The sequence below is a fragment of the Rhinoraja longicauda genome, chromosome 9, assembly GCF_053455715.1.
Source record: "Rhinoraja longicauda isolate Sanriku21f chromosome 9, sRhiLon1.1, whole genome shotgun sequence".
Classification (NCBI taxonomy): Eukaryota; Metazoa; Chordata; class Chondrichthyes; order Rajiformes; family Arhynchobatidae; genus Rhinoraja; species Rhinoraja longicauda.
This window is the reverse complement of record NC_135961.1, coordinates 2,970,707-2,984,965: the sequence shown is the minus strand read 5'-3', so window position 1 is coordinate 2,984,965 and position 14,259 is coordinate 2,970,707. Positions and strand designations below refer to the sequence as shown.

The 14,259-nt window shown below is 42.2% G+C and overlaps 1 protein-coding gene across 1 annotated transcript in view; it reads left to right on the top strand.

The window, feature by feature from the left end:
* LOC144596871 (sorting nexin-9-like) overlaps nt 1–14,056 on the top strand; it is a 107,861-nt gene extending 93,805 nt beyond the window's left edge. The window contains exons 16-18 of the mRNA XM_078405735.1: nt 3,271–3,385; nt 6,497–6,588; nt 12,871–14,056. Of these exons, the coding sequence (XP_078261861.1) occupies nt 3,271–3,385; nt 6,497–6,588; nt 12,871–12,921 (258 nt within the window). The 3' untranslated portion in view covers nt 12,922–14,056. The remainder of the gene's footprint in view (nt 1–3,270; nt 3,386–6,496; nt 6,589–12,870) is intronic.
* The last annotated feature ends 203 nt before the right edge of the window (nt 14,057–14,259 follow it).

The following is a 14,259-nucleotide window of genomic DNA, read 5'->3' as shown; positions in this document are numbered from 1 at the left end:
GGAAGACTGTGTGATCAATAAGTTGATAAACAAATGGTCTGGTACTGTATGGTGTGCTGCACCACCTTGTGTCATGACAAATGCTTCATCCCACCAAGTTGGGAAGGGATCCAGTATCACCTACTGCAGTGCGATGTCGGCAACCCGCACATCTCCTTTAAACGTTGTCTCTTTCATCTTAAATGTATGCCTTCTTCCCAGCTGTTCTCAGACGTTGGGAAGGGATCCAGGTTCAAGAGGAGTGTAGATCAGAGGCAGCATTGGGCATACCTAATTATGAGATCCTAACCTGGTTAAGCTATGGTACAGAATTACGTGTTGAAAGGTAGTTTATGTCATTTTTTTAGATGAGCTCACAATCAACGAATCAGATTAAAATTCTACAACATCTTGCTGCATCTAGTCATATATAGAAAAATCAAAGCAGGCATAAGTTATTTGGTGTTTTGAGCCATCTGCACCATTCACTATAATATGGCTGTATAAGAAAATAACTGCAGATGCTGGTACAAATCGAAGGTATTTATTCACAAAATGCTGGAGTAACTCAGCTGGTCAGGCAGCATCTCAGGAGAGAAGGAATGGGTGACGTTTCGGGTCGAGACCCTTCTTCAGACTGATGTATAATATGGCTGAACCTCTCACTAAATATCATGTTGCTGCACTCTTTTCAAACCCCATCGTGTGCAAATATTGGTGAACAGTAAGAATAGGGGAGGAGCAGCTCTGATCATTCCAGACCTCAACAATGGTGAAGCCAGAACTCAAGACCAAAAGAAAATTCTGATCTCTTTGAACCAATCTTCAATCGGAAGTGTGGAGTAGTTGACTTCTTCCTGAAATCCCAACCAAATTATTGCATGGCAATCATTTTGTGGAGACTTCTTAAGGCAAAATCCCAACTAATATAGAAGCGAAAAGGTAGACACAAAATGCTGGAGTAACTCAGTGGGATAGGCAGCATCTCTGGAGAGAAGGAATGAGTGATGTTTTGGGTTGAGACCCTTTTTCAGATAGAGGCCGGTCTTCAATTTAGTTCACTCTATTATATCAAAAAAAATGTATGAATAAAGAGTATATAGCAGTGGCTAGATGCCTGAATAGACTAGGCTGCTGTGCAAAGATATACTTTGAAATTAGCTATATGACCATCGTGTTTTTGTTGCAATTCAAGTCTAGAATCTAATCGCCAAGACAATTGTATAATATAACCTATCCACAGAAATAGGACAAATCTAATTTGCCATTCATCAATTCACAAACATTTGTAAAGTGACACATGATGTCACTGAGAACAGAGAGGATAGAACATAGAATAGTACAGGCCATTCGGCCCACTATCGTATTTGCGTCCATCATCACCCGCGGCAGCGCGATCTGGGCAACCTGCACTTCTTTAAACATTGCCCCTTTCATCTTAAAGCTATGCCCTCCAGTCTTTGACATTTCCACTCTGGGGGGAAAAAGGTTCTGACTGTCTACCCTAGCTGTGTCTCTCATAATATTATATACCTCTATCAGGTCTCCCCTCAATCTCTGGTGTTCAAGAAAAAACAATCCAAGTCTCCAACTACCCCTTATAGCTAATACCCTTTAATCGAGGCAGCATCCTGGTAAGCCTCTTCTGCACCCACTCCAAAGCCTCCACATCGTTTTTGTGGCAGGGCGACAAGAACCACACACGATACTCCAAATGCGGCCTATTTGAAGTTGTATAAAGCTGCATAATGACTGCCTAACTCTTATGCTCCATGCCCTGACAAACAACCGTATGTCGTCATCACCGTTATCTACGTGTGTTGTCACTTTCATGGAGCTAAGGACTTGGACCCCAAGATCCCCCTATACCTTAATGGTGGTAAGGGTCTTGCCATTTACTGTATACTTTACCCTTGCATTCAACCTCCCAAATTGCAAGGGAGTGCACTTGTTTAGGTTAAATTCCATCGGCCAATTCTCCGCCTATTTCCGTTGCTAATCTATATTCTGCTGTACACTTTGACAGCTTTCCTCACAGTCCACAACTCCAGCAATTTTGGTATCATCAGCAAACATACTCACCAATCCATCTACATTTAAGTTCAAGTAATTTATATATATAAATCACAAATGACAGAGGTCCCAGCACGGATTCCTGCAGAACTCCACTGGTCACAGGCATCTAGTCTGAATTTTCCACCACATTCCGAATTTATACAAGCAAATCACTGTGAATGCCGTGCATCTTAATCTTGTGATCAGCCTACCATGAGTAACCTTATCAAATGTCCTGTAAAAGCCCATGCAGACAACATTCACCGTCTTTCCCTCATTGATCGCATTCAGCTATTATGTGACATTTGTCAGCAATCTGCTCACTAATGGGCAGCACGGTGGCGCAGCGGTAGAGTTGCTGCCTTACAGCGAATGCAGCGCCGGAGACTCAGGTTCGATCCTGACTACGGGTGCTGTTCTGTACGGAGTTTGTACCTTCTCCCCGTGACCTGCGTGGGTTTTCTCCGAGATCTTCGGTTTCCTCCCACACTCCAAAGATGTACAGGTTTGTAGGTTAATTGGCTGGGCAAATGTAAAAATTGTCCTTAGTGGGTGTAGGATAGCGTTAATGTGCGGGGATCGCTGGGCGGCGCGGATCCGGTGGGCCGAAGGGCCTGTTTCTGCGCTGTATCTCTAAAAAAAATCTAATGCCAAGATTAGTTTTTTCCAGGAGCACACTGATCTGGACTTTAATACAACTTTGGTCCAAATGGATCTAAGAGCTGAAATCCACAAGTGAGGCTGGAGTGACCCTCATGTCTACTTTCCCTTGTGCTGAGTTGCTTGCTAAACTCTTTAAACATATTCAAAAATGTAATGAAGATTCCACTGTAAATAAACGTTGGTGGAATAACTTTCTTGTGTGTAGCCCAGCATTCTAAATTGCAAGACATGTAAATAGGTGACCCACTAAAATTGATATTTTTTTCCTTGACTATGTTTCAGTATTCAGTTTTGTGTTATCTCTCTGTTGATAGATTTCTTATATTATGACTCTGGAATGAAATCCAATCTCCTATAACACGTTTCTACATAATAACTTTCTGTTGGAAAATGGACAGTTTACAATATAGGTTTCTATTTTAATGGAATTTGTGGAGAAAAACATTATAGATGAAGAGTTACTCTAGAATTTCTATCTGTAATGTTCCTAACTTAGGAAAAGATCCTTTGATGGACGGATTATATCTTTAAGATTATTATGGTTTATTATATTATGATGTTTTATTCAAATAGGGTGCTATAGAAAAAGCCAAAGAAGGTGACAAGTTGGTTGCCTTAAATAAAATAACAGGACAGGAAAAGAACACCATGGTGAATCGTATTGGCACTATGTCTTACACGTTACAAGGTAGGTACAGAAACAAAATGGAAAAAGAGGATAAAATGACATGCTTTTAATTTGTATGTTTATATTTTTTACTTGACAATAGACAATAGACAATAGGTGCAGGAGGAGGCTCTTCGAGCCAGCACCGCCATTCGATGTGATCATGGCTGATCACTCTCAATCAGTACCCCGTTCCTGCCTTCTCCCCATACCCCCTGACTCTGCTATCCTTAAGAGCTCTATCCAGCTCTCTTGAATGCGTTCAGAGAATTGGCCTCCACTGCCTTCTGAGGCAGAGAATTCCACAGATTCACAACTCACTGACTGAAAAAGTTTTTCCTCATCTCAGTTCTAAATGGCCTACCCCTTATTCTTAGACTGTGGCCCCTTGTTGTGGACTCCCCCAACATTGGGAACATGTTTCCTGCCTCTAACGTGTCCAACCCCTTAATAATCTTATACGTTTCGATAAGATCTCCTCTCATCCTTCTAAATTCCAGTGTATACAAGCCTAGTCGCTCCAATCTTTTAACATATGACAGTCCCGCCATTCCGGGAATTAACCTAGTAAACCTACGCTGCACGCCCTCAATAGCAAGAATATCCTTCCTCAAATTTGGAGACCAAAACTGCACACAGTACTCCAGGTGCGGTCTCACTAGGGTCCTGTACAACTTGAGGCAAAGGAAGATTGCTCAAAAGGGTAATTATTCCTGTGATGCTTTCATCATTCACAGTGATGATAGAAATTTGCTCCTTACCTATTGTTAGTTTTTGCCAACTTGGAGATATGGCCTCATGACAACACCTCATATTTTGCTCGGGCAGCTTACAACCAAGCAGTATGCATATAGAAGATAGACACAAAAAGCTGGAGTAACTCAGCAGGTCAGACAGCATCGCTGGAGAAAAGGAACAGGTGACGTTTCAGGCCGAGACTCTTCTCCTGACTCAGAGTCAGGGGAAAGGGAAACGAGAGATATATATGGTGATATAGAGAAATATAGAACAAATGAATGAAAGATATGCAAAAAAGGAATGATGATAAAGAAAACAGGCCATTGTTAGCTATCTATGGGCTAGGTGAAAATGAGTTACAGACAATGCGACAACAAGTCAACAAGCATATTAATTTCTCTAACTTCAAGTAGCCCTTGCATCTCTTCTCTCTCCGTCCCTCCCCCATCCTAGTAGCCGTACTAGTTTCACTGTCATCCTGTTGAGTTTCACTGTCCTATATGTTAATCACCTAGCCCACAGCCAACAATGGACCATTGTGGGCTCTTCCTTTCCTTGAACATAGTTGCTTTTTGCATATATTTCCATGTGCATTGGTTCTATGTGCTGCCTAGAATTCTCGTTTCCCTTCTGACTCTGAACAGGTGAACAGATTTTAACAAATATTCCATGCACTAATCTAATAAAAGCTGCATTTGAGTGATTTTGACACATGGTGACATTCTGGGTTGGGACCCTTCTCCAGACTCTTCAGTCTGCAGACTATTCCTAAACTGAAACATCACCTATTGATGTTCTCCAGAGATGCTGCCTGACTTGCTGAGTTACTCCAGCACTTTGTGTCTTTATTGTAAACCAGCATCTAGAAACATAGAAAATAGGTGCAGGAGAAGGCCATTTGGCCCTTTGAGCCAGCACCGCCATTCATTGTGATCATGGCTGATCATCCATAATCAGTAACCCGTGCCTGCCGTCTCCCCATATCCCTTGATTGCGCTAGCCGCTAGAGCTCTATCTAACTCTCTTTTAAATTCATCCAGTCAATAGGCCTCCACTGCTTTCTGTGGCAGAGAATTCCACAAATTCACAACTCTCTGGGTGAAAAAGTTTTTTCTCATCTCAGTTTTAAATGGCCTCCCTTTTATTCTTAGACTGTGGCCCCTTATTCAACATTTCAACATTGGGAACATTTTTCCTGCTTCTAGCTTGTCCAGTCCTTTTATAATTTTATACGTTTCTCTAAGATCCCCTCTCATCCTTCTAAATTCCAGTGAATACAAGCCCAGTCTTTTCAATCTTTCCTTCTATGACAGTCCCTACGGTTCCTTGTGTCTCCATTTGAGTTCCTTTGCTTGTAAGCTTCCTCCCAGCAGCTATCATGTAAACCTTAGAGTTACCTGTGAACATGAAAGAGAAACTAAAAAAGGAGAGGGGTGATAGGACCTTTGGTAACTATGAAAATGCACTTTAGCAAAATGATAGCACTCAGCTTTCACCCATCATCAACAATAAGGAGAACATACAATATTTTCAATCACTGGTAATAGATTTTTTTACAATAACTACCTATGTCAAGTAGTAATTCTATAAGCTGCTGACATGCACCCTGTTTATTTAGAGATAGAGCACGGAAACAGGCCCTTCAGCCCACCGGGACCGGGCCAACCAGCGATCCCTGCACATTAACACCCACTCGGGACAATTTTTACATTTACCAAGTCCATTAACCTACAAACCTGTACTACTTTGGAGTGTGGGAGGAACGAAGATCTCGGAGAAAACCTACGCAGGTCACAGGGAGAACGTACAAACTCCGTACAGACAGTGCCCGTAGTCAGGATGGAACCAGGGTCTCCGGCGCTGCATTCATTGTAAGGCAACAACTCTACCACTGCGCCACCCTGTTGTACCCCAAATCCTCTGAACTGCATACACTACATGTGAGCTCCCCTTTTGGTCACTTCTAATAGGGATTAAACACTTAACATATTACATTCCACCCTAATTTAAACTTCTTGTATTGAAGGTCAAAATAGTGCACCCTGAACTCCAGTTATTCTCGCCATTCATTGTTTAATATTGAACTGAAGAAGCCCTTTATTTGGCCATTACCCTGACCCTTACACTCTTGGTTCAGCCCTTTCATTCTTCCCTGATCATTGATGGGCAACTGACAAAGTAATGCAGGGCACACGGCCTGATGAGTCTTAAATCCTCTTACCCATTCGAGTCCGCAATCCTTTCACGAGCCATGTAATCCGGTCCTCCTGGAATAGTGGAATGTGGGGAAGGGAAAAGTGAGTCTAAACAGAATTTGATTATAGTGTATTTTCTGTGGTGCATTTGCTTTAGTAATAACGATAACTGAATTTTGGTTCCATAATTCCATTACAGCTGAGATGAATCACTTCCACAGTAATCGAATTTATGATTACAATTCTGTAATGCAACACTACCTACAGCAACAAGTCCAGTTTTATGAGACGGTAAGTTGCTCAACAAATCTATTTTCCTTTGAACTCCATTGGGGCAAAACGACTGAAGTAACTTTATTTATTTATTTAATAAATAGGGGAAATGTCAGTTTATGTCAGCATCCTTTTGTTACATTTTCAAACTGTTTAAAAGTATGTAGAAGTTTAAATAAAGAACTGACGATCCATTTTTTCCCTGATAACTCCCATTAATCCATTGACAGGATTATCTCTACAATTATCCTCACTGTAACCCATGCTTTGTCTTATTAGGGATTTGTTTTGCCCCTAAGTCTTGGTTCTCTTTGTCTAGTGCCTATCTCCTCCAGCTCTCAGCAACTCTCAGTCTGAAGAAGGATCTCGACCCGAAACGTCACCCATTCCTTCTCTCCAGAGATGCTGCCTGACCCGCTGAGTTACTCCAGCATTTTGTGTCTACCTTCCATTTAAACCAGCATCTGCAGTTCTTTCCTACATACTCAGCAACTTTAATACTGATTTGATTTCCCATTTTCCCAGTTATAAGGAAGGATCTTGCATCTAAAACATTAACTGTTTCTCTTTCCACTGATGCTACCTGAATTACCGAGTGCTTTCATCGCTGTCTGTTTAAATCTGAAATATTAAATAGTTGAAAACTAAAGAGGAAACATTACAAGAAATAAACAAAACTGATATAGTTTGTTCCACCATGACATAAGCCACTAATTCATAAGGGATAAGAACAGAATTAGGCATTTAGTGCATCTAGTCTACTCTGCCATTCAATCATGGCTGATATATCTCTCCCTCCTAACCTCATTCTCCTGCCTTCTCCCCATAACGTCTGACATCCGTACTAATCAAGAATCTATTTATCTCTGCCTTAAAAATATTCACTGACTTGGTCTCCACAGCCTTCTGTGACAAAACATTCCACAGATTCACCGCCACTAAAGAAATTCCTCCTCGTCTTCTTCCTAAAAGAAAGTCCTTTAATTCTCAGGCTATGACCACTAGTCCTAGACTCTTTAGTCCTAGTGGAAACATCCTCTCCACATCCACTCTATCCAAGCCTTTCACTCTTCTGTATGTTTCAATGAGATTCCCTCTCATTCTTCTAAACTCCAGGGAGTACAGGCCCATTGCCATCAAACACCCACTCATTCCTGGGATCATTCTTGTAAACCTCCTCTGGAACCTTTCCAGAGCCAGCACATCCTCAGATATGGAGGACATGGTTTTTTCTCTATGAGAGCTAGTAGTTCCATTGTTATGATAGAGACCTGTTTTACCTTCATTTCAAGAGCCAGCACTTCATAACTGTTCTGCATGAAATCCCACCTACCTTGCTTCACCTTCTCTGTCCCTTCTTAAAACATGGCAACTTTCACGAGGCTTATTTAGATCAGAGGAAAGTAAGGTTGTATTTAATGGAGGTGTTTTCAATTATTAAGCGATGAGAATATATTTTGATTGAGAAGTTAGAACAAGGTGACACTGGGAGATTTTTAAAGATAGTGAGTGGAAAGCAAGATAAATGTTCCCTTTTTGTGGGATGGGAGACTGAAATGTGCCATCAGTGTTTGTGAACAAAGTGGAAATTGTAACGTGCATCTAAAAAAAACAGGAATAATACACAACTTGAAATTAGGATTTGGATTATGAGGGTGACGGACAGAAACTTAAATATTAACTTAAATGTAACTTCAAGGATAATGGAGAGTATCTATGCATGGAGTCAGAGGACGTAAGTGAGGTGCTAAACGAGTACTTTGTATCTGTATTCACCGAGGAGAAGGACTTGGACGACAGCGAAATCAGTGTGGGAAAATAAAAATATGCTAGGACAGTTTGAGATCGAGATGGTGGTGGTGCTGAGGTTCTTGAAGACCATTAAGGTCCTTAAGTCCCCAGGGCCTGATGGAATATATCCCAGGTTATTGAGGGAGGCAAGAGAGGAGATTGTTGATGAGGATCTTTGTTTCTTTAGCCACAGGCAAAGTCCTGGAGGATGGGAGAGGTTGTTCCTTTGTTCCAATGTTGTTCCTTTGTTTAAGAAGGGAGAGTATCCAGGGCAGTGAACCTCGTGTCAGTGGTAGGGAAACTATTGGAGCAAATTTTTTGTGATGGGATTTTTTTTTTGAGGAGGTGATGAAGGGGATTGATGAAGGTAGGACAGTGGATGTTGTATACATGGACTTTAGTAAGGCTTTTGATAAGGTATCTCATGGTAGGCTGATCCAGAAGATTAAGATGCACGAGATTCACAATGACTTGGTCGTGTGAATTCAGAACTGGCCTAGTCATAGAAAACAGAGGGTTGTGGTGGAAGGTAGATATTCTGGCTGGAGGTCTGTGACCAGTGGAGTTCCGCAGGGATATATAAATAACTTGGACGTAAATGTAGATGGGTTGGTGGGTAAGTTTGCAGATGACACCAAAATTAGAGGAGTTGCAGACAGTGAGGAAGACTGTCAGAAGACACAGTGGGATATAGGTCAGCTGCAGAAAGGGGCAGAGAAATGGGAGATGGAGTTTAACCCGAGCAAGTGTGAGGTGTTGCACTTTGGGAGGTTGAATGTTAAGGGGAGAGTATACAGATAATGGCATGACAACACCATCGATGTACTGAGGGATCTTGGAGTAACAGTTCACAGCTCACTGAAGGTGGCAGCACTAGTAGATAGTGTGGTGAAGAAGGCGTATGGTTTGTTTGCCTTCATTGCTTGGGCATTGATACAAGAGTCAGGAAGTTATGATGCAGCTCTTTAAAACTTTGGTTAGGCCGCATTTGAAGTATTGTGTGCAGTTCTGGTCGCCCCATTACAGGAAGGATGTGGAGGTTTTGAAGAGAGTGTAGAGGAGGTTTGCCAGAATGCTGCCCGCATTAGATGGAGTCAACTCCAAGAAGAGGTTGGATAAAGTTGAATGAATTTTTCTGGAATGTCGAAGGTTGAGGGGAGATTTGACAGAAGTATATAAAATTATGAGGTTCATAGAGAGGGTGGACAGTCCTTTTTCCTGACACTAGAGGGCGTAGCTATACGGTGGGAAGAGGAAAATGTAATGGTGATGTGCGTGGCAAGTTTTTTTACAGACAGACTGGTGGGGCCCTGGAATACATTGCTAGTGGTGCTGGTGGAAGCAAATTAGTTTAACGGCATCGTGTTCGGCACATACATTGTGCTCTGCAGTTCTATGTTCTAAATTAAAGTAGATGAGCAGAAATGTCACAGTGGACATGGTGGGATGAAGGGCCTTGTTTCTATGATGTAGAACTCTATCACTTAAATGTGTTGGGCAAATATGTTGTGTTTCACAACTGTAATTGATGTATATTATAGGTAATGTGTGCTAGCAAATCCCTTTTCTTGATCAGTGAGGTGGAACTCATTTTAAAAAAAACAACACTGGAGAAACTCAACGGGTCAGCACGTCTGGAAGATATGAATAGGTGACATTTTGGGTCAGAATTGTTCTTTGGGCTGATTGTAGTAGGGGAAAGAAAGCTGTAAAAGAAATGGGTTCAGGACAAAGCCTGGTAAGTGACTGGTGGACATAGGTGAGGGGGGGGGGTTACTTGGCAGGTCGGTGGACAAAAGCTAGAGCTGGAAAGGAAACAATAGAATGGCAGATAAGGGGAGAAGAAGAGTAAAATGTAAAGCCAAAGGGAGGGAGTATGTGGAAGAGGTTGGGAGGGCAGAGAGGGTGGGATAGTGGGGAAAATGGGAGTACACAGGAAAGAGAATGGGGGTAAAAGGCAGAGTTGCTACTTAAAAGTGGAGAATTCAGTGTTCAAGTTGCATCCGAGCAAGCGTGGGATCAGGCATTTTGGGAGACCAATTGCAAGGGGAAAATATACAATTAATGGCAAGACACAAGTGTAATGTAGAGTGATCTTGGGATCCAAGTCCATTACTCCCTGAAAGTAGCTACACAGTAGATAGTGGTAAAGAAAGCATATGGTATGTTGCCTTCATTAATTGGGACATTGATTATGAGTCATAATGCAGCTTTATAGGACTTTGGTTAGGCTGCGTTTAGAGTATTGCAGCGGGTCAGGCAGCATCTCTGGAGAGAAGGAATGGGTGACATTTCGGGTTGAGACCCTTCGTCAGACTGATGTCTGGGGAGGGGGCGGGACAAAGATTGAATGTAGTCGGAGACAGTAAGACTAGTGAGAGAACTGGGAAGGGGGAGGGGATGTAGAGCGAGAGAAAGGGCTATCTGAAGTTAGAGAAGTCAATGTTCATACCGCTGGGGTGTAAACTACCCAAGCAAAATATGAGGTACTGTTCCTCCAATTTGCACTGGGCCTCACTCTGTCAATGGAGGAGGCCCAGGACAGAAAGGTCAGATTGGGAATGGGAGGGGGAGTTGAAGTGCTGAGCCACCGGGAGGTCAGGTTGGTTAAGACGGACTGAGCGGAGGTGTTCAGCGAAACGATCGCCAAGCCTGCGCTTGGTCTCGCCGATGTAGAGTGGTTGACACCTGGAACAGCGGATACAGTAGATGAGGTTGGAGGAGGTGCAAGTGAACCTCTGCCTCACCTGGAAAGACTTTTTGAGTCCTTAGATGGAGTCGAGGGGGGAGGTAAAGGGACATCTTGGTGTTGCATCTCCTGCGGTTGCAGGGGAAAGTACCTGGGGAGGGGGTGGTTTGGGTGGGAAGGGACGAGTTGACCAGGGAGTTTGGGAGGGAACTGTCTCTGCGGAAAGCAGAAAGGGATGGGGATGGGAAGATGTGGCCAGTAATGGGATCCTGTTGGAGGTGGCGGAAATGTTGGAGGATTGTATTGCATGCAGTTCCGGTCACCCCAATAAAGGAAGGATGTGGAGGCTTTGGAATGGGTGCAAAGGAGGTTTACCAGAATGATTAGGAGGCATTAGCTACATGGGGTGGTTGGTCAGACTTGAATTGTTTACTCTGAAATGGCAGGGGTTGAGAGGGGACCTGATAGAAGTATCTACAATTGTGAGTGGCGTGGATAGGGTAGACAGTCAGAACCCTTTCCCCAGGATGAAAATATCAAATACTAGAGGGCATAGCTTTAAGGTGGGAAGGGCAAAGTGTTAGGGGATGTGTGGGCAATTTGTTTTACACAAGGGAGCTGGGTGCCTCGAACCTGTGACAGTGGAGGCTGAAATGATAGTGGTAGTTAATAGATTTTTGGATAGGCACATAGATATGGAGGGATATGGATGAAATACAGTTCGTTTAGGCATCATGTTCAGCAAAGACTAGTGGGCCCAAGGATCTGTTCCTGTGCTGTACTGTTCTATGCATACTGTTGGGTTATAAGCTAATCAAGCAGAATATTAGGTGTTGTTCCTCCAGTTGACTTGTGGCCTCGCTCGGGCAATGGAGGACTACCATGACAGAAAGGTCGATATGGGAAGGGGGGTTAAAATGGTTAGCAACGGGGAAATGCTACAGGTCTTGCCAGCCCTAATACAAGTGCTCGGGGAAACAGTTACCTAGTTGATGCTTGGGCTTGCCCATGTTATGGAGTCCACATCGGGAACACTGAATGCAGTAGGTGAGGTTAGAGAAGGTGCATGTGAACCTCTGTCTCGCTGGAAGGGCTGCTGTGGACCTGGATGGATGTGTGGGAGGAGGTGTATGGACAGGCTTACTTCTCCAGTTGCAAGTGAAAGTACCTGGGGAGGGGTGGTTTGGATGGGAAGGGATGAGTGATTCGAGGAGTTGCGGAGGAAGTTATCACCAAAGAAAGTGGAAGGGGTGGGGAGGGAAGATGCGACTGTTGGTGGGATCACGTTGAAGGGAACGGGAATGTTGGAGAATGATGTGTTGGATGTGGAGGCTGGTGGGGTTAATGTTGAGGACCAGGGGAACTCTATGTTTAGTCTGGGATCCATCTACAACAGCAGGGGGGGAATCCATGTTTATTAAAGAAAGAGGACGTCTCAGATATCCTATTGTGGAAAGTCTCATCTTGAGAGCAGGTGCCACTGAGGCGGAGATATTGAGTGTAGAGGATGTCATTCTTGCAAGAAGAAGGGTGGGGGAGATGATAGAGAAATCGAGAAAGGAGAGAGAGGTGTCAGAGTTACTCCAGGTGAAATAAATAGATGGCCATATGTTAGACAATTCTGTTCATGACTATAAAGAGGGGAATATTCTGATTCCCAAATCAAAAATTCAATGGGGGAAAAAAACAAACGTACAGAAGTGCTTTTTTTTACCATTGGGAGGGAATGCCATTGAAAAAATGAATTGTTGTTCTCATGTTGTGTTGGAAAAGCCTATGGAGAATAGTGTGTTAACATTTATTTCATTACTTCATACTAGATTGCAGCAAAGCTGAAGCAAGCATTGGGCCATTTTGCAGCACAACAGTAAACCCTGCAACATATTTAACCTTAATTGACTATTTGGTGGAGGAGACCTATACTCTGAAGTGTGTATATGAAGGAAATGCACAAGAAAGACACCTCAGATTCAGGGTTTGTTTGAGATGATATTAAGCATGTAAAACAGCTAATTTGGACCATATCAGTTATTTTTCTGTTGGTGCAAAATTGTTTTGTGACTATGCAAGCATAAACTTTGAACCTTTTTGTTACTTTCTCTTTCTCTTTCTCATTTTCTTCTTTGCTCCTTTTTATGGCATGATTTGCGCGGCTGCATTTTTGACCATGGTGGTTAATATGGTTAATTTGGCATGGTGGTTAATACTGCCTGTGAATGCTCATTGTTGCAGCTTACTTTGGTTACAAAATGGGCCATAGGAATAAGAAAATGCTACACACTAGGGGATTTTATGACATTGCCAGCAATAACAATGGAGTTAAAGAATTTATTTTGTTCTCTAAGCAAATACCTTTTAGAAGGCATTGTCGTAATTCAATTTGCTTTTCTATCTTGTATTTAGAGCAATTAATAATATTTCATGCCAGGGATGCATTCTATGAATAAAGTGCACAAGACCAAGATTCACCTTAAAACTAAGTTGAGCAGACAACAAAGAAAAAGCCATTTCAGAAACAATTCCAAATACCAGTCAATGGTGTGAGCAGTCCAGCACAGAAATGCAGACATTTTAGATGGTAGAGGTCGGGTGGGAACGGGGAGAACCTTGAGAAATGAGACATTCCCAGCTGTCAACTGTGCCATTTATTCTTGACCAAATTTTACTTGGTACCTGACTATTTGACTGTCCATTTTTTGGTAATAGCTTTCGTTGAGTGACAATGGTTACAGCCTAAGGTGCCATTCTGAAAAGATTTAATAGATACGGTTGGTTAGTGATTTGGTGTTGGTAATGAATTGTACGTCAGATTTTTGATTTGCTACAATCAACTCTGACTACTTTATTTATTATTACTTAAGCTACCAAACTACCGAATGAAATTGCTTTTTCAAGAAATACATATTAACAAAGTTTTGTATGCAAATTGTTTGCTGTTCTCAACTGGTTACCGATTTGTGGAATCTAGCTCTAAGTTAAGGGCTGACATGAACTTCGTACAATTGCTATTCTCAATAGTTATTGCATTACTAATAGCCCTGCTTAAATTTAAAATGACTGTACAAAAGACATCTAATTATATGGACATATACATTCATGAATCTAAGAGGACTATAAGAGCATGTTTGCACCAAAGATAACTATTTAATTTTGTATTGACATTATTTTTGGATGATAAACTAATAAATGTTCTACGCTTATACATTTTT